The following is a 25,530-nucleotide window of genomic DNA, read 5'->3' as shown; positions in this document are numbered from 1 at the left end:
CTTGAGGCATTCAGGCCAAGTGGACTCTCATTTCTTCAAATCCATTAGTAGCTACGATTCAGCTTATTGCTACTTGGACCTTGACTTTCTTATACAAACCAGTTTTCTTAGCAGTTCTAATGGATTATTTCTACTTGAAATGAACAAATAAAACTGTCCTTATGAGGACAAAATGAATGCCTATGCAGAGTGTGCTATAAGTTTAGAAAGGTTGCAGAATATGAGATCTATATGCAGATACTGTGTTTTATGGACTAGCAACAAAAAGTTGGAAAATGAAATTTTGAAAATACCAGATGTATTAGTGGACTCAGGCTGGCATGATAAAACACCACACACCTGAGTGGCTTAAACAACAGAAATTTGTTTTCTCATTGTTCTCGAGTCTTTAAGCCCAAGATCAAACACCAGCAGGGCTGGTTTCTAGTGAGCCCTCTCTTTCTGGCTTGCAGAAGGCCTCTTCTCGCTGTGTCTCACATTGCTTTTTTGTCTGCGTGCATAGAGAGAGAGTGTGTCTTCTCTTTCCTTACAAGGTCACTGGTTCTGTTGGAGTAGAGCCCCACCTTTATGATCCCATCTAACTTTAATTACCTCCTGTAGGGCTCTATCTCCAACTATAGTCACATTGGGGGTTAGGACTTCAGCGTATGAATGGGAGAGGGGTGCAACTCAGTCCATAACACCTGTCTTCATGGACCCCTTTGGGGGCCATTATTTTACCTACACAGTCTGACCCCTAGCCCTTAAAGATTCACATGCATCCCACATAAAAGTACATTCTCTCCATCCTAAGGTCCCCAAAAGTCCCAAGCTATTGCAGCATTAACTCAGAGTTCAAAATCTCATCAGCTCAAAAGTCCCAAATATCATCATCTAAGTCACCTGAATGAGTTGTAGTAAGACTCTGGGTGTGCTCCATTTCACGACCTGTAGGCACCTTAACCAGTTTAAATTTCATTGTTCGCAAGTTGTTGATAGTAAAGCATGACTAAATTTATTCTTTCATTATGATAAGAATCTACCAAGGAATTATGAGTATCATCTACAATAGATAGCACTGATTGTACTTCTATTTTAAAAAAAAGGGGGGTTTGTGTTGGAAATATTGATTGCAGCATCTGCATAGAGCACTCACTCCGTTAACATGCTGGCAGAGTGAAGGGAGATTCTTCCTGTGTTTTCATAGTTGTTTCCTTGGACTAAATGGCTGCCCGTGTTTGGTTCATCAGTAAAGGCACAAGCAGCAGTGATTTGATGTGAAGCAAAAGCTGTATCACTGGAACTCACGAATTAATGGTTCAGACTTTGAAAAATAGACAGTTTCTGTGCTCTGGGGTGATGCAGTCAGTTGCGGGTCCAACTCTTGATTTCAGTCAGGTCATGATCTCAGGGTCGTGAGATCAAGCCCCACATTAGGTTCCGTGCTCAGCATGGAGTCTGCTTCAGATTCTCTCTCCCTCTTCCTCTGCCTCTCCTGCTTGTGCTCTCTCTCTATCTCTCTTAAATCAATCAATCAATCTTTTAAAAAAACAGAGCTTCTTTGATTTCCATATGTTCCTCTGAGTGCTTGTATAGAAACAAACTAATATTACCAGCTTCCATAGAAACAACATAGAAATGTTCCCATGGTTTATTCTAAATACTAGAGTACCTTTATTCTGAGCCTGGGGTTGGGATCTGCCTCCACTGTGAAGCTATATCCCACCGCGCACCACAGTCTTTGACTCTTTGGAGTTTGAAAAGCCTTATACATGACACCTGCCGCATCACACAAGGTGGGTGAACATTGCTGTGTGCCACTGTCGTATGTGTTCCTTGTTGATCTGATTCAGAGGCTGAGCTTTTCTCATTACAGAAATGTGACCATAAAGATGGTTTTTAAACCTTTTCCTTTATTTACAGAATTTTTTTTAACCTGGAGAGCATAGTGTTTTATCAGGACCCTTATGAGCATTACCTGCCTGATATTTTCTGTATTCTGGAATTTAATTAGCATCCCACTTTGGGAACAGGTCGCCCACAAACCAGATTCTGCGAACGATGCCAGCGTTTAGATTTCCCTGCGGACGTGGCTCATGCTAGCTTGGCTGACTTTCCACACATCTTCGGAGAAGCCTTGTAACCTCTCAGTAGCTCAGGTTTGCCTTCCATAAGATGGCTTTCCTTCCTCCTCTTTCCTATAGGATCAAGAGTTAAAACTGCCAGTGTCCCCGAAGACGGCAGAGCATTTTTTGGAGTTGTCACTGATTCCAATTTCTAACACAAGCAGAACTAACAAGAGACCTCTCACTAATCTGGGTAGATTTTCTTTGTTACTAAATTGGGTTTGTCAGTAGCTAACCTCTACTTGCAGTGACTGAAAACCTTAAGAGGTTATGCTTCACAAATTAATCCATTTCAGGGTGGTGGAATTTAGTTCTAATTTTAAAAATCTCTAGAGAACATTCCAAAATGTTCCCCAGTAATTGTGCTACTTAACAACATAACTGTTTAAAAAGCATCCGGAGAGGAGCGTGAGTGATTTGCATTGTATTCTGACCTACGTAAAGATAGCTGCCTCTCTAGGGATGGGGCCGTGCCTCTGCATGCCGGTGAGCTGACCGGGATGCATGGTAACTACAAGTGCCATGTGGTGATGCAGCTATCGGACGGAAGGCAGCTTTACTTTTCGGTCATCCCCAGATTACCTTCAGGATGAAATCCAAATATAAAAGCCACTGGGCACATCTTGTATCTCCACTGGTATGTTGACTTCCGGTTTAATTCAACTTCCGGTTCAACATGAGTTCCGGTTCCAGGTGACTTCCGTTTTAAGATGGCAGATTGGCACAGAAATCTTTCCCTTCTGATTTCAAGCAGGTAGAAATGAGAGAAAATAAATAGTGAAAACATAGCTGCACTCAAAAACAAAGAGTTTTTTATATACCTGGAACAGAGTGGTGTCCTTCAAAGAAGGACCAGGTGAAAACCTACAGCAAGAAGCAGGTAAGACCAAAGTTCTGCCACCCTCAAGGAGCAGAGACTGGAGTCAGACCCAACAGGAGCGGCTAGGATATTGGCGTCCATGAGGGGCGGGGGACTGGACAGGTGCCCCCGCCTTAAAGCTGGGTTCATGTTCGGAGGGCCTTGAATTATATCACCCTCGTCAGGCAAAGGGCTCCTGCCCAAATGGCAGCGTGAGACCCAGACAGAGGCTCCAAGTGCCCAGGACATTGCTCGGGGCCACACCACCAGGAGTCTCTCATGACCCAGGACACTTGCAGGGAGGAAACTCAAAACTAAAAGTCACAAAGACCTGCAGGAACACCAGCTTAATACACACGAGCACTTCGATCCAAAGAAATAAAAATCAATAGGAAAAACAGAAAATGACATTTTAGGTTTTAAAAAAATTATCAGTGATAAAGGAGCTTACAACTATAAGAGTAGATTATGTTGAAAAGGAGTTAATTAGGAGTATTAGAAATTAAAATATAATTTGAAATTTGAAAATTCAGTAGCGGGATGAAAGAGCTATCTAGATAAAGCTAAAAACTTGATAAAGTGAAAAATCAAATGGAAGAAATCCTGCAAATGCCCCCAAAGACATAAAAATGTGAAAAACGTGAGCGAAAAAGTCAGCGATGTGGAGATCGGACCCAGCAGGTCCACTTGCACCCTGGAAGGGAGGAATAGAATGAAGGACAAACAGTATCGAATGAGGTCATTGCTGGCAACGTTCCTAAGGTGGGGACTGACAATATTACTGGCTGGTAAGCGTGAGTTTTAAAGAAAACCCACAAGTGGATGTTTTCTTTTTTTCTTTCCTTTTTTTTTTTTTTATCATAGGTTCCACCCTCAGCATGGAGCCCAACTCAGAGCTTGAACTCATGACCCTCAGATCAAGACCTGAGCTAAGATCAAGAGTTGGACACTTAACTGAGCCAGCCAGGCACTCCAAAAGTAGACCTTTTCTAATGAAATTCCAGAATATCAAACGTAATGAGAGGATCTGCCCTCATCTCTGGACATTTCCCACTCACACTTTCTCCCACCCCAACACCAACACTCACAGTTCCCTGAGGATGGTCCATTCACTGATGCCTTCATGCTCTTGCAGTCCTTCTAGCTTGAATGTTCTTGTATCTCTTTTATCTTGGCTAGCAGGACATTCCTCAGGGAATTCTTTCCAGGATTCTCCCCACCTCTTTCTTCCTAGTCATAGCCCACCCTTCTGTTGCCCCCACTGATGCTGTTGCAACTCAGTTATACTTTCCATCTGGCTCCCCCTGCTCCCTGAGCCTCTTAGAATCTTCAGCTGGAATTCTTCAGGGCCCAGTAAGGTTCCTAGAGCATGGCAGTCACGCATGCTTGTCACCACCCCAAAGGATTTTTGAAATGCATCAAAGTACAAACCAGTGATTTCGTTAGATAGCAGTTGAATATGTGAACAAATCACCAAGGTCCAGAGAGGCCAGCATGAGCATCCTAAGGAGACAGAGCTGATAATTGACAGAGTCAAGTGTCCTGGCTTGAGGAGAGCACTTTCTAGCATATATCATAATGCCTCCACCACAAACTGTCCCTATTTGAAAGTCATGTGTTTAAAGGAAGGGAAGAATGAAGGGGGGCTAAACAGAAGGGGGAATGAACCACAAGAGACTGTAGACTCTGGGAAACAAACTGAGGGCTACAGAGGGGAGGGGGGTGGGGGAATGGGATAGGCCGGTGATGGGTAGTAAGGAGGGCACGTATTGCATGGTGCACTGGGTGTTATACACAAGTAATGAATCGTCAAACTTTACATCAGAAACCAGGGATGTACTGTATGGTGACTAACATAACATAATAAAAAATTATTATAAAAAAATAAGGTATGTTTTAAAAACAAAGTAATATTTTAAATTTAAAATAAAAAAATAAATTTGTTTTTAAAAACAAAAGACATTTTTACATTAATAGAACAGTTGTTTGTAAAAAGAGATTTTCAGAAAGTGAATAAATTACCTTTTTCATCTTTTACCCAAAATTTGTTTAAATGACAGCCTTACACTCTTTTCTCATTACAATCATGGGTACCTCAAGAAGTGAGCTAGAATCTTCCTTGAATAGTGAAGTTTACTCAGATAAAGTTTATGTTTTAATAGGACTTTATTTTCTGACCACATGCTTTAGAGTGTCTCAGAAATTTTTATACTGTTCTTGTGTTATTTTATTTATTTTATTTTTCATTGAAATATATTTGACACACACCATTGTGTAAGTTTAAAGTGGGTAACATGCTGATTTGATACATATATATATTTCAATATGATTGCCTTTGGGGGGTTAGCTAATGCCTTTATCAGGTCACGTAATTATCATTCCTATTTTTAGTGGGAATAATTAAGATCTAATCTCTTAGCAAATTTGATATTTATAATACAGCATTGTTGTCTGTAATCACTATACTGTGCATTTAATCTCCAGGACTTGTTTTTCAACTAGTTGTAGATATATTTCTTAATTACTAGGTTACAGTATAACTTCACTACATTGATGCCTAGTGATCTTTAAAATGGTCCTTTACTGTTTGTTTTCCACACCGAAATGCATCACATCTGAAGCAGCGTGTTCCTTTTTCTGGGGCTGCTTCAGTTGCCGATGGAAAGGTCCTACAGGGAAGACTTAGGTCTGGTTTAACATGTTTTGTTTAGCACCTGGGAGAGCTCCACATACAATCAGGTCTAATAAGAAGGTCACCTTGAAAGGGAGCATTCTGTCATTTTCAAAAGACTTTTACACACACTAATCCTTTTTGATATTCAAGAAATTGGTCAATGCACACAGTAACACGTGACTCTTCTGACAACTTCAGTCATCGATAGCATTCAGAAAGGCCAAAAGAAAGACACCATACAGGATTTGTAATAGAATCTATGCACTAGAATCCTACAAGGAGCTTTGGGGATTTCATTCAGAGAGTATTTATTTATGTTATCATGCCATCTAGCAAAAATTCTCGTCGTTTTCTCCACCTGCTAGAGATTTTGAAGCAGAAAATTAAAAGAGGCAAAGGGTCCTGTTGAGAGCAAGCTCTCTGACGGCCCAAGAACTGGAAGCGAGCGCCACAGGCAGAAACTGAAAAGAGCAACAGACCTAGCAACCAAACATCAAAATGTGAAAACAACACAGATCTGAAAGCCCCGCCCGTAGGCTGCACACAGACCTGCACACCTTGATTAGCACTGAGCAGAGCCCCGCACAGCAGCCCAGCGCAGACCTGATGAAATGAGGAGACCGAGTCTTCAAGAGAAGGGCCCTGACAGCTGACAGCTGCCATCTTCTGTCCTAGAAGGGTGATGTACATCAGAAATGGTTAACAAGGTTGTTGGCATAGCAGAAGTGAGAGCGGTCTGACATACTACCCTGTGTGTTTACTCTGTGAGCACAAACCCCAGAAGCTTCCACCTCAGGAAATAGGATAAACGTTGCCAGGTTTCTACAGGCTCACCCACTGGTGCCGTTCACTAAACATCTCCTCTTGGGATGGATATGAGAGTGGTACCTTCAAGGCTCCCCTCAGGTGCTCCCTGCCAAGCGGAGCGATGGAGATGAAGCAAGGTGGAGTCTGGGTAGTTTGCACACAGACATTCGAGGTGTGATTCTGTCTGAACAGGAACTGATTCCCAACCCGAGACAGCCAGGGACAAGTGAGGCATGTGCGCTATCAATACCTACGGGATACGTCCCTCACCGTTTCATCCCCAGCACCCAACACGCTGCCAGTGGTTGGCATTGAATAAATGCATCGTGAGTGACTGATGACATCACCCCACTGAGCTCCATTCTGGACAGCTGCTGCTTCCTCTCGTGACCATCCCCACCTTGGTGTTCACGAATCAGTCTTGAAACATTTCCCTCTGTTCCTAAGAAATGTGATCGTTTACGGGTTCAAGTAGAGGAGGGGAAATGATGCCCTTTTACTGCACCGTGATCCCCTTACCGTAGTTTGTGATATTTTGATTAAAACCAAAAAGCAGGACTGGCTTTTGTTCAGCCCTTAAGTTATGTAGAGAAAGTATATGTTTTAACATACGTACTATTTTTGAATGGCAACCCCAATGTTTTGTGGTCCTCTCTTTTTTTACCCCCAAATAAAAGGGTTAACTATTTGCCATGTTCTTTTCTAGCGGAAGATAATAGTCTGTCCCAGAAGAAGACGGTCACGGTGGAAGATCTCTTCAGTGATGATTTCAAAATTCATGACCCCAAGGCTACGTGGATAAGTGGTAAGTCCTGAGTCCTGCGTGCGCGCGGGAAGCCACTTTTCCACGGTTTGCATTTGGTCTGTTACCTCTCATGTTCTCTCTTCGGCTGTGGAAGTGGGTGTCCAGAGCTCTTGCTGTGATAATCATCCTATTATCATTCTAAGAAAATGTGGATCTGGTCAAATGGGGCTGTTCCTTCGTGAGAAATGGGTTCTCTGTGTCACCTCCCCATATCATTATTTCTCAGGCAGCGATGTGAGCTGTTGCTAAGCAACAGGACCAGGCAGAGACACAGCCGAGCTTCCCTCCCTCTCCCTGCTTTCTTCCCTATTGTACGGCCCTGGCTTTCAGTCCCCGGTAGATAGGGGGGCCGAAAGGAACTCAAAGGCGTCTTCTCGAATGCCAGCAAATGAACGAAACTATGGAGCCTGGTGCACGTTTGAGGATAAATTTATTTTCCTCTTGCACTTTAGTCTGGATGTAATCTACTTTTCTTGTATGGTGGGGGGGATTAAAACAACAAAGCAAAACAGAATTGGAGCAAAAGGCAATATGTATGTTCATGAGGCATTTTTTGGTCCAGGACGTAATCTATTTCATCCACTTGTGGCTGAACTAATTTTCGACTGCAGTCATGGGAGAAAAGGTGTGAATGACCGCACGCCAACCTCTGCAGGCTCTGCTGCCTCTCCCTGAAGTAGTCCAGCCAGCGTACCTCCTCTCCTGTTATCTCCACGAACGTGGATTTTACTGGGGGAGTCGTGGGATGCACTTGAAAATTAATCCTCAGGTCAGAGAACCTTTATGGTGGAATGCTGGAGGTCCAGTTCAAATCCTGGCTTCTATAATAAATGAGGCCCAGAGAGGTTAAGTGATTTTTCCGAGGTCACACAGCTTGCTAGCGGCGCAGATGTGGTTGGAAGCCTGTCTCCTGACTTCCCATTTAGTGCTCTTCCCGCTGCCGTCTAGTTGAGTGACACGATGTTATTGTGTTTGCTTGCTGTCAGGCTGCTTCTGAAATGCTGCTCGTGCTTCACAAGCTCTCAGAAATCAACTAGCGATGACTCTTTGCCATTCATCTCCTCCTAGGGCAGTAGCTTCTCTTTGTCTGCAACTGTGGCCTCGGTATTCATTTCTGATCCTTGGATTAGCTTATTTAAAAATAAGTAGATGGAGCTCAAAAGGAATGTATTTTATACAAAGGAATTAGGGAGAAATAGGAGCAGTGTGCTGGGAATGGAGGTTGGGGGGACCCAGAGAATTCCAGAACACAGAGAGAGCCAAGGTCTTTTCGTTTGATGGAGGAAGTAATTTCAGCTTTTGTGTTGAGGGACGTAGCCCCTGCTCTCAGTTTGTGTTGACCCATTGCATAGGCAGGAGGAAAGTACCAGTAGCATACTCCGGGCTCAGTTCTGGGAATGAAAGGTGATTACCCTCTTCTTAAAGATCGTGAAGTCATATTCTAGAAACAGAGCTAACAATGAGTGACCAGGCATTTCAAAGATGCTATATAAACTCCAGTCTTAAAGAGTGGCCAGGTTTACTGATTAGAGAAAGCAGAGAACAGACCCCTGGGGGATGTAAGGCTACAATGTGAGTTTGTGATGAACCTTAGGGAAGAAAAGAAAGTAGAGAGAGAATGAGAGGACAAAAGGGAGGGAGAGGAGAGGAAAACTGGTAGAGAGGCAGAATCTAGGGATAAAACAAACTGGAGACAAGGAACACTGAACCAGGGGCGCCTGGGTGGCTCAGTCATTAAGCGTCTGCCTTCAGCTCAGGGTGTGGTCCCAGGGTGCTGGGATCAAGCCCCGTGTCGGGCTCCCTGCTCCGCTGGGAGCCTGCTTCTTCCTCTCCCACTCCCCCTGCTTGTGTTCCCTCTCTCGCTGGCTGTCTCTCTCTCTCTGTCAAATAAATAAATAAAATCTTTGGGAAAAAAAAAAAAGGAACACTGAACCATAGCTATGGGGTTCAGAGCAAGTCAGAGGAAGCCCTGCAAAGACTAAATGAAATGCTAATATTCCTATGTCAGTTTATTAGGGTGCCCATAGTTGCAGACTGGGCCTAAATCAGCATTCTGTAAGAAAAGAAAAAAGAAAAAGAGCAGAGATCTGGAGTCACTAGCGCTGGTAAGTCTCTGCTGGAACCGTGTTGGTTGTAAGGAGTTTATATCTCATGAGCTAATTCACACCGCAGAGGAGTGGAGCTGGGCCAGAGGTGTGCTGGCCCTCTGGCCAGAAGAAACAAGCCAAAGTTTCTTTATCCACAAAGTTGGGAGTTAATACAAGCAATTAAGAAATGGCCTCCTGCCCGGCAGAAAATGCCCGGCCTGCCTGTTTGGCAGGTGAATTCTATTCATGAAGACCACCTGCAGTTCTAACTGAAGGGCCTTTGGTGTCCAGGAGCTTTCTTAGAAGTACTCTCCTTTCGTAAAGGTACCCATCCAGTGTGATGTTTTGCTACCAGGTAACCAGTAGTCGGGTTTCTCCAAAGACTAGGCAGCATCCAGAGTGTAAGGGAACATGATTGTTTTTCTCTCTACACTCCTCTGAGATGTGTACCTCCCACTGTTCTTTCATGTGTTCCTCTTCCTGATCATTCCCTTTCTCCTGCTCTCTAAAAGATAATAGCTTAAAGTGGATGAAGTAACTTTGCTGTGCTTAACTGGAGCTTTATAACTGATTTTTCACAAATACCATAAAAAATTCATTCATTTCTTTAATATCACAAGTCTAAATGTGAAGATCCGGGGAAATATTACCAGAGTCATAGGATTACCGAATGATGTGAAGCTGGGTGTGCTTTAGAAATTATCAGAGCATTGCTTCATTCAATTAGTGCTTACTGAGTGCCCCACAGGGCAGCAGGCAGAGGACGCAGTGCTGGGCCCAGGGAACTGTTTCTGATGGGTAGCCTTGGGAGTCGCCTCTGTCATGACCATCTACCACCACCATCACCATGACAGTCTCCTTTCTCTCGTCCTCTTCTTCCTTTCTCCTCTGTCTGTTCTTCCTCTCTTCTTCTTCATCGCCATCATCGCCATCATTGCAATCATCATCATCATCATCACCGTCATTATCATCACCACCACCATCACCATCACCACCATCATCACCACCACCATCACCACCATCACCATCATCACCATCATCATCACCATCATCACCACCATCACCATCAGCACCATCAGCACCACCACCATCACCATCACCACCATCACCACCATCATCATCGTCATCACCATCATCACTATCATCACCACCACCATCACCATCACCACCATCATCACCACCACCATCACCATCACCACCATCATCACCACCACCATCACCATCATCACCATCATCATCACCATCATCACTATCATCACCATTACCATCATTGTCACTATCATCATCACATCACATCATCATCACGTCACCACCATCATCATAACTACTGGGGTTTCCCATATCTTATCCTCTAGGCTATGTGCTTTGTACATATTTAATTATTTAATTGTTACAACCACCATAATTCTCGTTTTACAGATGAGGAAACTGAGGCTAATGGTGTTCAAATAACTTGATCAATATCATAGTAAGTCGCAAAATTTGGACTCGAACCTAGGTATTTCTGGTCTTTATAAATGGTGCTACATCGGATAGAACCCAGGTTTCTGGAGTCCTGCCAGGTTCTTTCACAACCTCACTAGCTACATAGTATATTCTATCCAAAACTATAGGTTGTGAATATTTCAGACTTTTTACCATCCCTTAAATTCTCTATCCTCGCATCCCTTATTCCCACGAGGTCAAGCTAACAGAATACCTCAGTAATAAAGAAAATGGAGGAACCCCATGGAGAAAGAGACTTGAATTTTGTATTTTTATTATTATTTTTTAGTGTACGTTAACCACTAAAGATAACAAGTGTATCTTAGGTTTAATAATGGAGTTAATAGTTTAGAACCTGATACACTTCATTAGGAGAAAATTTATTGGGTTAGAGTTAAATTTCTCCTCACCCATTTTTATACTAAAGACTTGATCGAATCTACCTTTTCTGAAAACGATCGTATAACAGCTTTCATACTCTCTGCCCTCACGTGTTCGTTGCAACCAGATGGGGTCTGTGGATCAGGAGAATAGACCCACTGAGCACCCTGACAAGGAAGGAGGTCCACACTTCCTCAAAATGGCCACAGTGCCGTCTCTCTACACACTCACTTGGTGGAGGGAATTCTTCCATCCTTTCCAGTAACCACATTGCACTTGTCAGCCTCATGGATCCCTTGATGTGCTGTGCTGGATTCCACGATGTGAGGGGTCAGGCTTTCACCCAGCACCCACTGAAACGCCCCCGTGCAGTCACCACTAGCCTCCAGGTAGCTGCCTCCCACAGTCACGTCTCAGACCTCATCTTACTTTACCCGTCAACTGACTACTCCCTCGCCACTGGGTCACCTTCCCCCCTGACCCCTAGGTCATCGTATTCCCTTGGCTTTATTTTGATGTCAGCGGTGCCTCCTTCTCAGGCTCCTGTGCCGCTTCTTGCTCTTTGTGCTGACCTTTCCTGGTGGTGGGTGCCAGGACTCAGCCTCTGGTCCTCCCCACTGAGTATCTGCACTTCCTCCCTCAGTGTTTTCGAGTTTCATGACCTTAAGTACCCTCTGTCTGCTGATGCCTCTCCACACTGCATCTCTCCTGAGCTTCTCAGCTATCTCGAAGAAACATCACAACCTTCAGCTGAAAAGCCCCAAATCTGGGTTCCTGAACAACCCCCCCCCACACACACACACATACACAAACCACAGACCGAAAAACAACCCCTGCCCCATCCCCAGCATCTCCCACTTTGGTGCATGGGAAGCCCATCCTTCTGGCAGATCAGGCTAGAAAGCTCAGAGTCAGCCTTTGCTCTGCTCAGATCCATCATGAACTCCTGCTGGCCCCGCCTGACATACTCAGCGCCCCTCCAGACTCAGCCAGACACCCAGGCTCATGATGCCAGGCCACAGGCAGATTGGCAGCCGTCCCCGAGGAAGGTTCTGGACAAGACACAGACGTGCAGCAGGCAGGCCTGGGAGCTGGGCTCTCCAGCAGCAACTCGGATAAAGCCTCCGTCTGGTGCCAGGAGAAGGGGTCCCCTAAGTGACTGGGGTGCAGTTTTTATGTTTCCAACTTCCAGATGTCTGGATTCCTGACACCTCTCGTTTCTTCTCAGTGTGCACGCCCCTAGGGGAAATCACGCCCAGGACTGTGGCTACGATCTGTGTCAGTGAGTTCCGATTCTGTATGGAGCTCGCACACTCTTCTGAGCCACCAGCGTGTGCCGTGCTTGGCAGTGTTGTGTGTGTCCCCTGACGGATTTACACACCCACAGGGGTGTCTGATGGATGCCTCACGGCACATGCCACCCTCCCCAGTCTCCCGTCACAGGACCCGCGCTGGCCCCCCAACGCTTTCAGGGTGAGGCACGCAGTCCTGGCCCCCGCGACCCTCCATTTCTTGGACCCTCTGTGATCAGCCTTCTGCTTACTTTCCATTGACATGCTTCTGCTTTTCTTTAGCCTCTGTGTCTCTCCAGATTTCCCTTGCTCTGAGCTGACGCGAGCTTCTTTTGATGGATTCAAGAGTCCATGTCTTTTCTCTCGTAGGGTGGTTCGTGCATAGGATGTTCCTTCTGCCCAGCACCACCCCTCCTCTGTGTCCCATCTCTCCCGCTCCCACCCTGCGAATGAATGGTCCTTTTCTTTAGGATCGGCCCTCATTCTTGCTCCACAAGCAGGCTTCTCTGTCCTGCTTTTACCCTTCCATGTTTAGACTCCCTTGAATCCTGGACGTAAACTTTTTTACATAAATTAAGTATAATTATTTACTCAGTACCTGTCTTTCCTTCACCACATAAACTGCGCAAGGGTAGGATTCACATCTGTTTCTGACCTAGCGGAGTGCCTGGTCTGAAGCCATCTGGTCACACTTCTTCCACGCTTTCTTATTTGATGCTTAAATAACCTAGTTTTAAAGATAAGGAGACAGAGGGGCATGCCGTTTTCCATAGAGTGGTCGGAAGTCTTTTCCGATGAAGTGCTTTTAAACAGAGACCTGGATATGAGAATCATGCAGATGGGCTATCTTGGGGAAAAGCATTCCAGGCAGCATGGAACAGCAGCTGCGAAGGCCTGGGGGCAGGAGGCTGCCTGGCATACCCAGGAACGATGTGGAGCCAGGAGAGAAGGGCAGTACGTGACAGCAGAGCCGACGGTGGGGCCAGATCCTGCGGGCTCTCGGAAGGTGGGTGGGCAAATGAGAGGGGGGTAGAATTTAGAAAAACGGGGAGTCAGCTTTGGCCTTTCAGAAGTAAAGGTTTTAGAGGAGTGGGATGACATGGTGAGGTTCAGCTTAGGCTTAGGTGTCATATCAAATCTTTGTGTGATATATGTATTACATACTTATTGCAGTAAATTAGAAAACAGAGTTGAACACAACTACAGAAGATACCAAAACTCACCTGTAACTCCACCGACTAGAAATAGCCACTATTAAATTTTTATACTTATCTCTTCAGGTAATATAATGTGTGGGATAATACTAAGTGTATTCGGGGGGAAGTTTATAGCATTGATCATAAACATATTTCCATGTAATAAATATGTATTTCCATTATCATCTTAATGTCTGAATAGGCTCTCATTACGTAAATGTTCCCTAATTTGGCCCATCTTCAGATGCTGGAAGGCTCATGTGTGAGTGGAAGCGAAGTGGCCAATATAAAAGCCATCGTGAATGATGGATGACAGGGTGTGCAGCTGAGTAGAAATGGAGGGGATGGGAGGACAAGCCAGGTATGACTCAGAGGTTTGAAGCCTGCTTAACTGGAATGGCCACTGCACCGACGGGGACTTGGTTTCTGTGGTTAGATGATGAGTTCAGAGTAGATGTTGACAGAAGATAACTAAGTGGCAATGCTCTTTACATATTGAGGACCAGGCATGAAGCTAGGTGAGCGGTCAGGGCCGCTTGGAGAAATGTGGAAAGTATGCATCGCTGAGGGGCTGCTAACGTCTCCCAGTGGGTGGGGGAAGGGGGAGGGGCCCAAAGGCCAGAGGAGGCAAGAGGAGAGCCCAGAGGTTCAACATCAGGGAAGGCACAGAGAAAGCGGGTGAGGAGAGCCACCCTACTGGTTGGGTGATGGCAGGTGGAGAACGCGTCAGTGAGAAATTGCCCACGGTGGCCGCGTACTCCCTCTGCCCGCAGAATCCCTCTTACTCACCCTGTTTCAGACTAACGCCAGAAGGATGGTGTAATATTTGTCTGTAAGCAGCTTTGGCTCACCCCTCCCTGCACGTGTAAACCACAGCAGCGGTCTTCTCCGGATCCGTGGAATCGTCCCTCTGCCCAGCTTGTCCGAGGCTGCATGTACTCTCGATCAGCATGTTTGCTTTTGCAGGTTTGCTTCCTAGGAAGGCTGGCTGGACTGAAGCTTGCAGATGGTCTGGTGAGCTCATGCCCTGTGCTGTGAGCAAGCCACGGCCACCTGCACCCTTCAGGGAACCCGCTGTTCCCGCCGGTATCTTCAGGACGCAGGCACGCCCGGGGCTGGCAGGCAGGAGCTCCTTGCAAGGCCCGGTTCACGTGTCCGCCAGCTCCAGGCGGGAGCTTCTCAGCCACTCTGTCCTCCCTGCGGCCATTACTCTTCAGTGGGAATGTGGCAGAAAAGCACTGTGGCTGGCTCTGGAATCTCTGTGTTTGTTTATGCTGATTTCCATTAATCCAGCCACTTGTGAGCAGAGAGCCCTCTGTGTCTCCCGGATGTAATACTAGAGAGACCGTAAAATTGGAGAAAATTGCTTCCTTTGAATGTAGGAAAATATCAGCTGGCTGGCTGATACCAGAAAAGTATATGTTTTAGAAGGTAAAATTGGAGATAGAGCCCAGGGCTCAAAGCGACTTGATTTCCATATTTGCTTTTTCCTCTTCTCTTTTGTTATTCGGAAAACACAGATGGATTTTTTTTTTTTTATAAAGCTCGTGGGGTTGGATAGAGGGGGAATTCAAGTATAAAATCGTTTGGGTATTTCTGCTGCTTTTGGAAGGCCACATTTTTTCAATCAAAACCATGATGTCATAGAATTGTGAAGAGTGAGGAAGGCCCCAGAGGTCATCGGCACAGCCCATACGATTGGCCAGCAGTAACTTCAGGGAAAAGCCCAGGAAGGACAAGCTTCAGAGACCAGAGGTGTTCCTCAGCGTGTCAGTTAGTAGGTAAAGACAGCAGTGTCGTCGTTTGAAGTCATGCAGAAAATACTATTGAAGGACATCATTACACCGTATTCAAGTGAGAAATAGACGAGATGAAATTCTAGTACACATTGGTGTAAACCACCATTTTCCTCTCTCTCTTTTGTAGTGGTTTTTGAGATTCCACTTTTCCTCAGGAGAAGAGAACCCCGGTTGTCTGGTATTCGGAGGCCAGTTCTGTCTCAGACTATGTTAAGGCAATAAAGCCCGTCCAGACCGTTGCTCCCATCGGCTCCGACTGGGGCTGTATGAACGGCCACCTGTCTGCATTTTTCCGTCCCACTCTTAATGCATCTTCCACATTTCTAGTATCTGAGCTGAAACTCGTATCTGCTTCAGGCGCTTCGAACGCTTCCTGTTGGAGTGTCTGTGGGGAGACTGTCCCAGTTAGTGCCAGTGGCAGTAGAAGCAAGGATTGCAACAGGCTCTCCAGCCCCTGAGTGTCACTGGGCTCCCCGGCCCCCGCCACTCGGTGCATGGCTGGCAGTCCCATCCCTGCCGGCTCGGCCGGGCCACCGCTGCTCCAGCAAAGAGAGGGGCCTCTGAATCTTGGAAGCCCCTCAGCTGTGGCAAGCGCGTGCCGCCTCCCTGGGAAATTTAAGTACGCCCTCGCCGTGGTGGAACGCGGTGCCGACCCTTGCCGGGAGTGACCTCCATCTCAACTTCGTATGTTTGCATTACAAGAGGACAGCCTTTTTTTTCCCCCTTTGGGAACCAGGAAATATGTATGTGTGTATGAATGGATGTGTACACACATGGGCATGTATTTGTTTTCCTGAGAAGGGATCTCACGTGAGATTTACGTGTTATTTTTCCTCTGCGGCGACGTTGACGTTTTCCAGGATGCGATAGGGCTGTTTCAGGGCTCCTAGGCTTTTAAGGACTTTTCCTGAGGGTACCCACAGCACTGGGCCCCTCTCTCCCCACACGGTGTGCAGACGAGCGAGGTACGGCTTGAGGCACGGGTGATGCTTGAGCGGGTGTCCCTGCGAGGCCGGATCAAAGCACGGGCGACAGTGCTGCCCAGGCACGGCCGCCCACAGACCAGGACCCACAAGTCCTCTTTTCTTTTACCTGGGTTCAAATTAAGAGAGCCTGGAAAGCTACCTAAGCCTCAGTTCCTGCCTCTGCTGAGCCCAAGGGTGCGAGTCTTCGCAGGCTCTTTCCAGAACAGTCTTTTTAAAGCAAATCAGGAAGTTCCAGTAATTAGAGACTCCGCATCCTTGAACGCACTGACCCTCACACAGCACTGACATTATCATTTATTGTTTCAAATAAATTACCCCACAAAGTCCTTAACCACGTCAGCCTACCAGAGGCTAATTAATTATCATTGACATCTTTTCAAACATTGATCACCTTCTTAATTAATAAAAAATGAATCACTTGCTCTCTTGCATAATTGAGTCTAATCCCCTATGACCCATCCATCCCGCACGCACGCGTAGCTAACCGTACGTTCAGGTGTTTGTTTTCTTCTCTTGTCTTGCCCTTGATGGAAGTTTCTTAGGACCATCAGTGCGTTGTAGTGACTGTGCCGTTTCTCTCATGGACCAGAGTGTCTGGCTTGTGATAAAGTCTCTGTAAATATTAATCAACCGAGCACATGTCTCGGTGATTGAGCAAACTGAGTATTTGGGGACAATCTCTTAGAGTAGCTGGCTTTCTGGCTGATTGAAGACTAACCAGGTTTATTCGTCGTAACTCCTGGCATTTTACGGAATTATACATACAGTTATAATGATAAATACATACCTGATTCTGTTTTCCTGCTGTAATTGGGGGGATCTAACAGACGCTGGTGAGAGCTCCTGATACTAGACTTCTTCGCCCATAGTTTTTATACTTGCTGTTTACTGATTATATGCAAAATGTACCCAACACTGTCCCAAGTTCTGTATACGTACCACTTCAGTTGATCACTCAGAGCCACCCGAGGAGGGACATGGATGTCATGGTGCCCACGTGGCCCAACTGTCTGCAAGTCTTCAGCCATGCTTGGTCAATAGAAGCATAAGCATGGACCCATGTCCTGTGGAAAGCCCAATGGCCCTTTCTATGTTTTGCGTTGTGCTTCCTGACCTCTTCCCAAGCCAACCCCTGCATCCTCTCGGGGTGGCCCTCCATGACCCCAGGTCACGGTTGTCTCATCTGCATGCTCTCTGTTCCTTGTTGGACACAGCCGCTGCTCTGTTCTCCGAGATGCACGAACACAAAGCTGCTTGATGACAGGCTTTTACGAAGGGCAAGGAGGGTGAGGGAGGAGAGCCATGGCACACCACAGAAGAAGAAGGACCTAGAAATGAACGCATACCAACCTCTTCGGAAGGCTTAAGAGTGAGGCAAGAGCCTCAGAGAATTTTTGATCGGCTTCCCTTTGTTTCTTGCCTAGGAGGGCTTTCCACACCCACGTGGCCTTGCTTTGCTGCTCTTGCTTCGGTCACAGGACCTTAGAGTTTGTGTCCATGGCCCCCAGTCGCCAGGTGGCATGGAGTTTGAGCAGAGGGATTGGAAACCAATCAGCATTGCCTTCAAACTTCGTGTGCATCTCATGCTCACGTTTGAAATGTTTCGGGGCCTGGGCACGCCGAATAACCAGCGTTCTGTGCTCTCTTTGCAAGCTGAGTATCTTCCAGAAGGAGGCTCTTCTGAGTAATAGGGTAGATCTTTCTAATGTCTGGTGGTTTACAAGTGGTTGATAGGGGTCTGTCTTTCTTTGAATCTCATCTCATGTCTTAGGGAGTGAACTAGGGGAAGTTTGGGGAAAAGTCATGTTGGCATCTGGGCTTTTCTGACACCAAGCAGGCTCTGGGCTTTCAGATCCAAGTCCCCAACAGATGGGCCAAGCTCACCTCTACTGCTTGTGGCCTGGCACAGGCTGTCTCTCTACTCAAAGACCCTTGCTCACCCCCTCTTCTCTGGGTACTTTGGGCTCCCACCCACGCTCCTCCTTCTAGAAAAGACAGGTGAGGACCATGCATGCAGCTCCATTCTGCAGTGGTCTCCCTACGCCCGGCAGTCCTCGCTTCTCTGCTCCCTCCAGCCAAAAAGGCCAAATTAATAACTGTTTCACATCTTTGAGACCTCTGCCTTTTGCCAAGCAAGAATCCAACAAGTGAGTTAATTTTTTAACTTCTTCCAGGCCACGTGCCTAGACAGGGCTTCCATCCCCACCAAAAAGAGGGGAGAAATGGAACAAACCTCAGACATTTAAAAATAGTTGAATGCTTCCTATGAATACCAGTTTTGCAGAGAAGGGTAGGATCAGAGAGGTTAAGTTATTTGCCCTGGGCCACACAGCTAACAAGTGGCAGAACTAGTGTCTTTAAGAGTCCTGTCTGACCTTCTTCGAAATTACCTTCTGGGGATTTTGAGAACTTGCCCAAAGTTCAGTGGAAGATTTACATTTACTAAATGCAAAGGCCTTAATGTAGTCACTGTGAGGTTGAATCCTTACGGGCCCTGGGAGTCTGGAAGTGTCAGTGAAGGACAAGGCATTGTCCCCCGGGTGGTTTCATCTCCTCTTGCGCTCTCTCAGGACCAGCCTGGCTCTGCAGCGGGGCCCACGGCTCCGTGTGATGCGCGCAGTCCCTGCCCCTTGCTGCTGGTGTCCTGTGGCCCTGCCATCCTCGGGGTCACAGCAGAAATGCCAGGGCCCGGAGGACGAGTCTGTCAGCAGGCCCACGCAGCCTCCTGGGGCTCCGTGGGGCAGCCACGGGGAGTGTGAGCTCTGCTGCTTCTCCCACATGTCATCTCCTTGTGTTGCTATTAGCTTCTCAGCCTCATCTCAGACAGTCGGGCACCAAATACCTTCTTTAACATGGTTGTGAGTGCAGAAGACAAACGCCTAAGAAATACACAGATAAGCCTGAAGAGAACAATGCTGCTGGGTACCTTTTTAAAAAGGACTTAAACGAGTTTGGGGTTTTGTGTCCCCTCTAACACTTTGCTGGTAGATTCGCACTAAACCCACACTAGCTGCTCGGGGGTCAGTAAGTTCTAGGTCAGGAGTTCTAATGGGCACATTCATGCAGATCCTGCCGTTGGCCGTCTGGTTCCCACGCCTGGAACACAGCGTGTAGTGGTAGCCAGAGAGCAGGAATGCTTCTCGGGAGTCACTTCATCTGCTCTCATTAAATTGCCTCAGAAGTGAGACCCACCGCTGTCCACAGCCCCCTGGCCACCTGCAGGTGAACACGCACACGGTATGCGGAGGACAGACGGGGTGTCTGGTCGGGCTGAGTGCACCTTTCTGGCTGAAGTCAAGGGGTACATGCAACGACGACACCGGTCTCTCCTGGCGTGTTTCCTGGGCCAGCTCCCCTCTCACTGACTCCTCACATTTAAATAGGTTTAAAAAGGTTGATTGTTCATCCTTAAGTCAAATTGTTGGATTTTTAAAACTTAATTTTGGGTTACGGTCTCCAGATAAGTAAAGTTAAACGGATCGCTAGTAAAATTAGTGTGCGCATTTGCCAGCTGACGGGCGTTAGAAAGAACGGCCGCGTCAGCACTTCCCTGTGGCTCTGCTTGAAGCTGTCGAAAGCCTTTCTCCTCCATGGCCCGGATCCCGCCCGCAGCCCTCGAAGACATCGCTCTGTGCTCTGGAAAAGATGCGGGGTAGCGACAGCTAAAAAGAGGTCTCCGCTCTGCCTTCACTCCCGGGCGGCCCGTCTTCTCCTTTACTCCCCCTGGCCTGCCTTTGCCTTAGAGCCTCGAACTGGCCCAGAGTCTCTGCCTCCTCCCTTTTTGAAGCAGCAGTTGACAGAGTTTAAAAGCACAAGCCCTTCGCCTTCCCTCCTTCTCATCCACCTGCATGTGTGCGTGAGAAACCGGAGAGAGTGGGTCGTACTGGGAAGGGAGCTCATTCTCTAGCTTTCCTTTGGGAGCTCAGGTCCAAAACCACCACCACCAGCTGTGACTGCTCCCAGTTTCTGGACAGTTCCGCAGGAACGCCCTGGACAGAAGCAGGAGGTTGTAACCTGGGGCTCCAGGGCAGAATGTGGCAAGCTCCCTTTCCCTGCTTACTCATGACCTTAGCACATCTTCTGCTAATGTGTCTTTCTGGGACTTTCCTTCTGGGGTGGGAACTTCTCTCTTGAAGCTGTGTCTTTCCAACCTCAGTAGCTCAAGGATTCTGTCACTGCACGAAACAAGGTAAGTTCTGCAGGACCGCACTACATAGAACAGTGCAGACAGGTGAATCAGGACCCTTAGACCATCTTCCGTTTCCGTCCTAAATATTAGAGGCGTTCTCCTGAACGCTGCTTGCTTGGATAATGAGCTAGGGTCATAAAGACATACAGACATGCTTTGTCCCTTGTATCTAGAACATAAGGCATATTGTAAAGGCTAACTTAGAAAACATCAGTGTATTTTTATTTGCTTGATTATATTGAGGCCTGTTTCCTACCCCTGGCACAGTGCCAGGAAGTGTTTGCTAAATGAGTGCATAGAACAAAATATATGAATTCACACCATTTTGTTCCAGAAACGGATTTGGTGCAAGTCAATGTAGACATCGGGCAGCAACAGAAGATCCCAAGGACAACAAAGAAAAGACAAGGGCCCACAGTGCATGTTGGTTTCATGGGCATTTTAAAGGAATGAAAATCTCCTGTGAACTGGGAGGGACATCCAAGGGAGGCGCCTCCTTCTTGCCTCCACCCTGCTCTCTGCCTGCCCTCATCCTGGTCGTCACCCTCCCCTCCCACCTGTTTTCTCTTCTGGCTAGACACCAGACTGGGTGTTATCTGTACATTAGCAGTCATGGAAATGCTTTGTGGCCGGTGGTGTTTCCATTTTACATACGTGGAGCAGGCGTAAGGCTTCGTCTGGGTCACATGGTTAGTATCACAGCAGAGACGTGGCTGCGGGTTTGCCTCTGTCCAAAACTTTTGTTTTATAATAATATTTTTTTATTATATTATGTTAGTCACCATACAGTACATCCCTAGTTTTTGATGTAAAGTTCCATGATTCAAAACTTATGATGTGGACTCTTCCCTCTCGGTAGGCCTTTGAGCAGGATGAAGACCTGTTCTCATTTTCCCTTGCCCTTCTGCATCTGAGGCTTTGTTCTGAAGATAAACCATCAAATCTCACTTAGGGATTGAGACTCATTCAAGACTCACCCGGAAATGGCCTTGCACCAGTCAGTTAAAAACCCATGAAGCTTCCATATCTGTCTTCTTCATCAAGGCCCGGTGTCCACGGTCTGCAGGTTAACCTGAGATTCCTTTAGGAGATGGTGGTGTTTATGTCACCAGGGTAATGGAAGCAGCCTGGAAGTCAGCGCAGAGTTCCGTATGGGACCTTTTGGAGAAGTCCTTAAATGGAGGACAGTGACCCCAGGGGTGTTGCAGGAACCAGGCCCGAGTTGTCAAGGTTCAGCTTCAGTAATGTTTCCAAGACCCCAGGGTGATTTGGGTCAAGTGTGACTTCAGTGAGTGAATTTGTAGGTTGAGTGAGGGCCATTTTACAAGAGGATGAAATGTCGACATGAATTCTCAGTGCATACTTGCGGTGTCATGTGTAAGCATAGACCTGGAACTTTCCATGGTTCTGTGAGCGGGGCATCCAGTGAAGGCCTCTGGGGAAGCTGTATTTAACTTGATACAAAACAGTCGTGGTTTGATGGCCCATAGTTTTGTTTTAAGATGCAGAAGAAAGAACTAAAATATTCAGATTTCTTTTGTTCTACAATGGATGTCCTTTATCTTCTGAATGCCTAAAGGATTAAAATAGTTATAATATGATGACAGCCATCTTACATAATGAAAATACAATTCAGTGATTCGTAATCTTACTAGTTTTAAAAAATAATGCTGGGAGTAGTCCATTTACACTAACCTTCCTTGTTGTTAGGTTTTCTTGAACTATGTCATAATTTTTAATTTTTAAAAGAATTCAGGATAAGAAGTTGCATATCGGGGTGCCTGGGTGGCTCAGTCAGTGAAGTGTCTGCCTTTGGCTCAGGTCATGATCTCAGGGTCCTGGGATCAAGTCCTGCATCAGGCTCCCTGCTCAGCGGGGAGCCTGCTTCTCCCTCTGCCCCTCCCCCTGCTTGTGCTCTCTCTCTCTCTCCCCCCCCTCAAATATAAATACATAAATAAATAAAAATACTTTTAAAAAGTCCCATGTGTGGAGTTGTACATGGGCCATATGTGATTGATAAGCCTCTGCATATAGACACAAGCAAAGGGCCGGCTCATGCATAAGCAGGATATGTCACGGGTCTGCAAAGCCCGTCCAGTTTTGGAGGGCCCTTCCACTGCGGAGCTGCTAGACTTCTCCCAGGAATTGTAGAATGAGAGAAGCCAAGCATCTCGAGCACCCTCTAACAGAGTTCCTAACGTTACTTACGTGGAAAGAGTGCAGCCCAGGGAGGCTGGCTGATTCATCCGAGTTTATACATCAGGCCTCAGGATTCTCTACTCAGTGTTTCTTTTCCTACCATTCTGCCTCCTCCAAATCAGTTGATTGCACTCATTCATTCATTGGCTCATTCATTTGATCAGTAATTGAAAAAGTGACATAGAGAAAAACAAGACCAGGTCCTTGCCCCCAGGCGCTTGCCGACTAGCAGGGCACTGAGAGAGCTTAAATGACGTAAGCTATCAGGGGCACTTTGCCGAGACACAGAGTGGGGTGAGCGTGCACGGAACCGGCAGCTTCCTGTCTTGGGAGCTCAGGGAGAGTCCTTGGGGGTGTCCTTTGAACCAAAGGGACGCTTGAACCTACCTAGGACTTTGTCAAGTGCAGGTGTATGGTGGCGTAAGGCAGGAGTAGGGAATTCTGTTAACACTGCAGGGGGAAAGCATAGAGAAAGAGCTGTGGCAGCTCTGCAAGGGGATCCCAGCGTTAGTTCCCCTGAAGCCGGGACATTCAGACACCTGTAGGAAAGGAGGCTGCGGTGTGGGCGGGGTCAGACCGGGGGCTTCTCTGCAGGCTACTCCTCCAAGCAGAGGGACCTGTGCTCTCCCAGGGGTGAGACCCGCCCTGTTCTGTTTCTCGGGTGATGAGAGCTGCGAGTAAGCTCAGGCTGTAGCCGGGATGGTGAATCCTGTGCACGGACAGCTGTGTACATACCCGGATGCAGCAAGAGGCAGAGGAGAAAGTCACTGAGCCCACAGTGCATCGAGCAGGAGATCAGTGGAGCTGCGTTTGCAGGACCTCATCAATTAGCACTGAATAAATACCTGCTGGAGAGCCATGTGTCTCCTTCACCATGATTCAGCAATACGGAATGCCCGCCCAACGCAGCCCACGTATTGGTAGCAGACAATTTACTGGACAGAGTCTTACATTTTCATAAGGAAGAATCTCTTAAGATTTAGAGATTTCACAGACATTATATATCTTTTTTTTTTTTTTGAAGATTTTATTTATTTGACAGAGAGAGCGAGCGAGAGAAGGAACACAAGCAAGGGGAGTGGGAGAGGAAGAAGCAGGCTCCCAGCAGAGGAGCCTGATGTGGGGCTCGATCCCGGAACGCCAGGATCACGCCCTGAGCCGAAGGCAGACGCTTAACGACTGTGCCACCTAGGCGCCCCAGACATTATATATCTTAATTTTTAATGACATATCCATGATGTGTTTTAAGACTTTCTTCTGTCTGGAACAAACACTGGCAAACTTAATTTATTTCAGGAGAAACACAAATATAAGTGGACCTCTCAAATGTACTGAATATAATCCGTTTTCTTAGAATCTGAGCCTGCAAATCTCCTGTCCAGAAGGAAGGAATTAATTTTTGAAAAGTAGAATGAAAATGTTATGAACATTAACACTATGAGAAGTCACTTAATACAATTAACTTGACCCAAAAGGGGGATATGAGAGCCCGGAGATTTAAGGTTTTTACTCTAGGATAAGATCCCATTACCAGGTATCAGATATTTATCCCCTAATTTTCAGCATTTTTGCCAGAGGGTGATTCTCAGCAGTCAGTGTCCCCTGAGCACTGAGAATGATACGCACCCATGGGGAGACCCGGCAGGAGAGCCAAGCCCACTTAAACCCATGGCAGTAATGGTCTTTGACTCTAATAAGCTCTGTGAGGGAGGCTCTGTAAGGGAAAGGTCCCATCAGTCCTTATCATCCAGTCGTGCTATTGAACAGACAGGGGGCCCGACGTCTGCTCTTACGGTAACTTGGAAGTGCGTGCCGGGGAACAGGCCGGAAGTCTTCCTCAGTGTCACCTCAAAACTCAGAAACATACACCTGACACCCAGTTTTCTTCAAACGCCCTATGTAAGTCAACCCTCCATGGTATGGCCAAAGACCTTGGCCAAAGACCTTTGGTCATGTGTCTGTGGTTCAGCCTGAAAGGAAATGTATCCCTGTCTTCAAGGAAGTGGAGTTCTAGTGCACTCACTCATTCACTCCTCATTCACTCGTTCAGGATTGTGTGGAGGGCGACTCTGTGCAGGCCCTGTTGCAGGCACTGGCGATGAGGAGGTGAGGACAGACTTGCTCCCTCGTGAAGCTTACGTTGCAGTTCGGGTGATGGTATTCTTCAAAGCACAAAGCCCGGGAGGGCGAGGGCCTCTGTGAGCTTGGAGTCCAGCCTCTCCTATGACGGATATAAAAACTCAAAACGTGAGGATAACCTGTCTAGCGGGTGTGCCTTCTAATCTGAACTGTATCTGAGAGGCTTTTTTTTAAGATTTTATTTATTTGAGAGACAGAGCGAGCAAGCATGAATGGGAGGAGAGGCAGAGAGAGGGAGAAGCAGACTCCCCGCTGAGCAGGGAACCTGACACGGGGCTCAGTCCCAGGACTCTGGGACCATGATCTGAGCCAAAGGCAGACACTTAACCAACTGAGCCACCCAGGAGCCCCAATATGCCCACTTTTCTTGAAAACAATCTGAATTTCCTACATGTATGTAGGGGGAAACATCTAGAAGAGAATAAAACAAAGCCATAGTAGTGTTAATCTGCTAGGATTAGGATTACGCACGCTTGTTTTCTCCTGTTATCCCTGACCCCTGGACTTCCCTGCCCCCCCCCCGCTTC

The 25,530-nt window shown here is 46.9% G+C and overlaps 1 protein-coding gene across 1 annotated transcript in view; it reads left to right on the top strand.

The window, feature by feature from the left end:
• Positions 1-25,530, top strand: part of DPP6 (dipeptidyl peptidase like 6) — a 671,848-nt gene that overhangs the window by 340,541 nt on the left and 305,777 nt on the right. The window contains exon 3 of the mRNA XM_040643764.1: positions 7,152-7,250. Within this exon, the coding sequence (XP_040499698.1) occupies positions 7,152-7,250 (99 nt within the window). The remainder of the gene's footprint in view (positions 1-7,151; positions 7,251-25,530) is intronic.

The sequence above is a fragment of the Ursus maritimus genome, unplaced genomic scaffold (assembly GCF_017311325.1).
Source record: "Ursus maritimus isolate PB19 unplaced genomic scaffold, ASM1731132v1 scaffold_3, whole genome shotgun sequence".
Classification (NCBI taxonomy): domain Eukaryota; kingdom Metazoa; phylum Chordata; class Mammalia; order Carnivora; family Ursidae; genus Ursus; species Ursus maritimus.
This window is presented reverse-complemented; position numbering and strand designations above follow the sequence as displayed.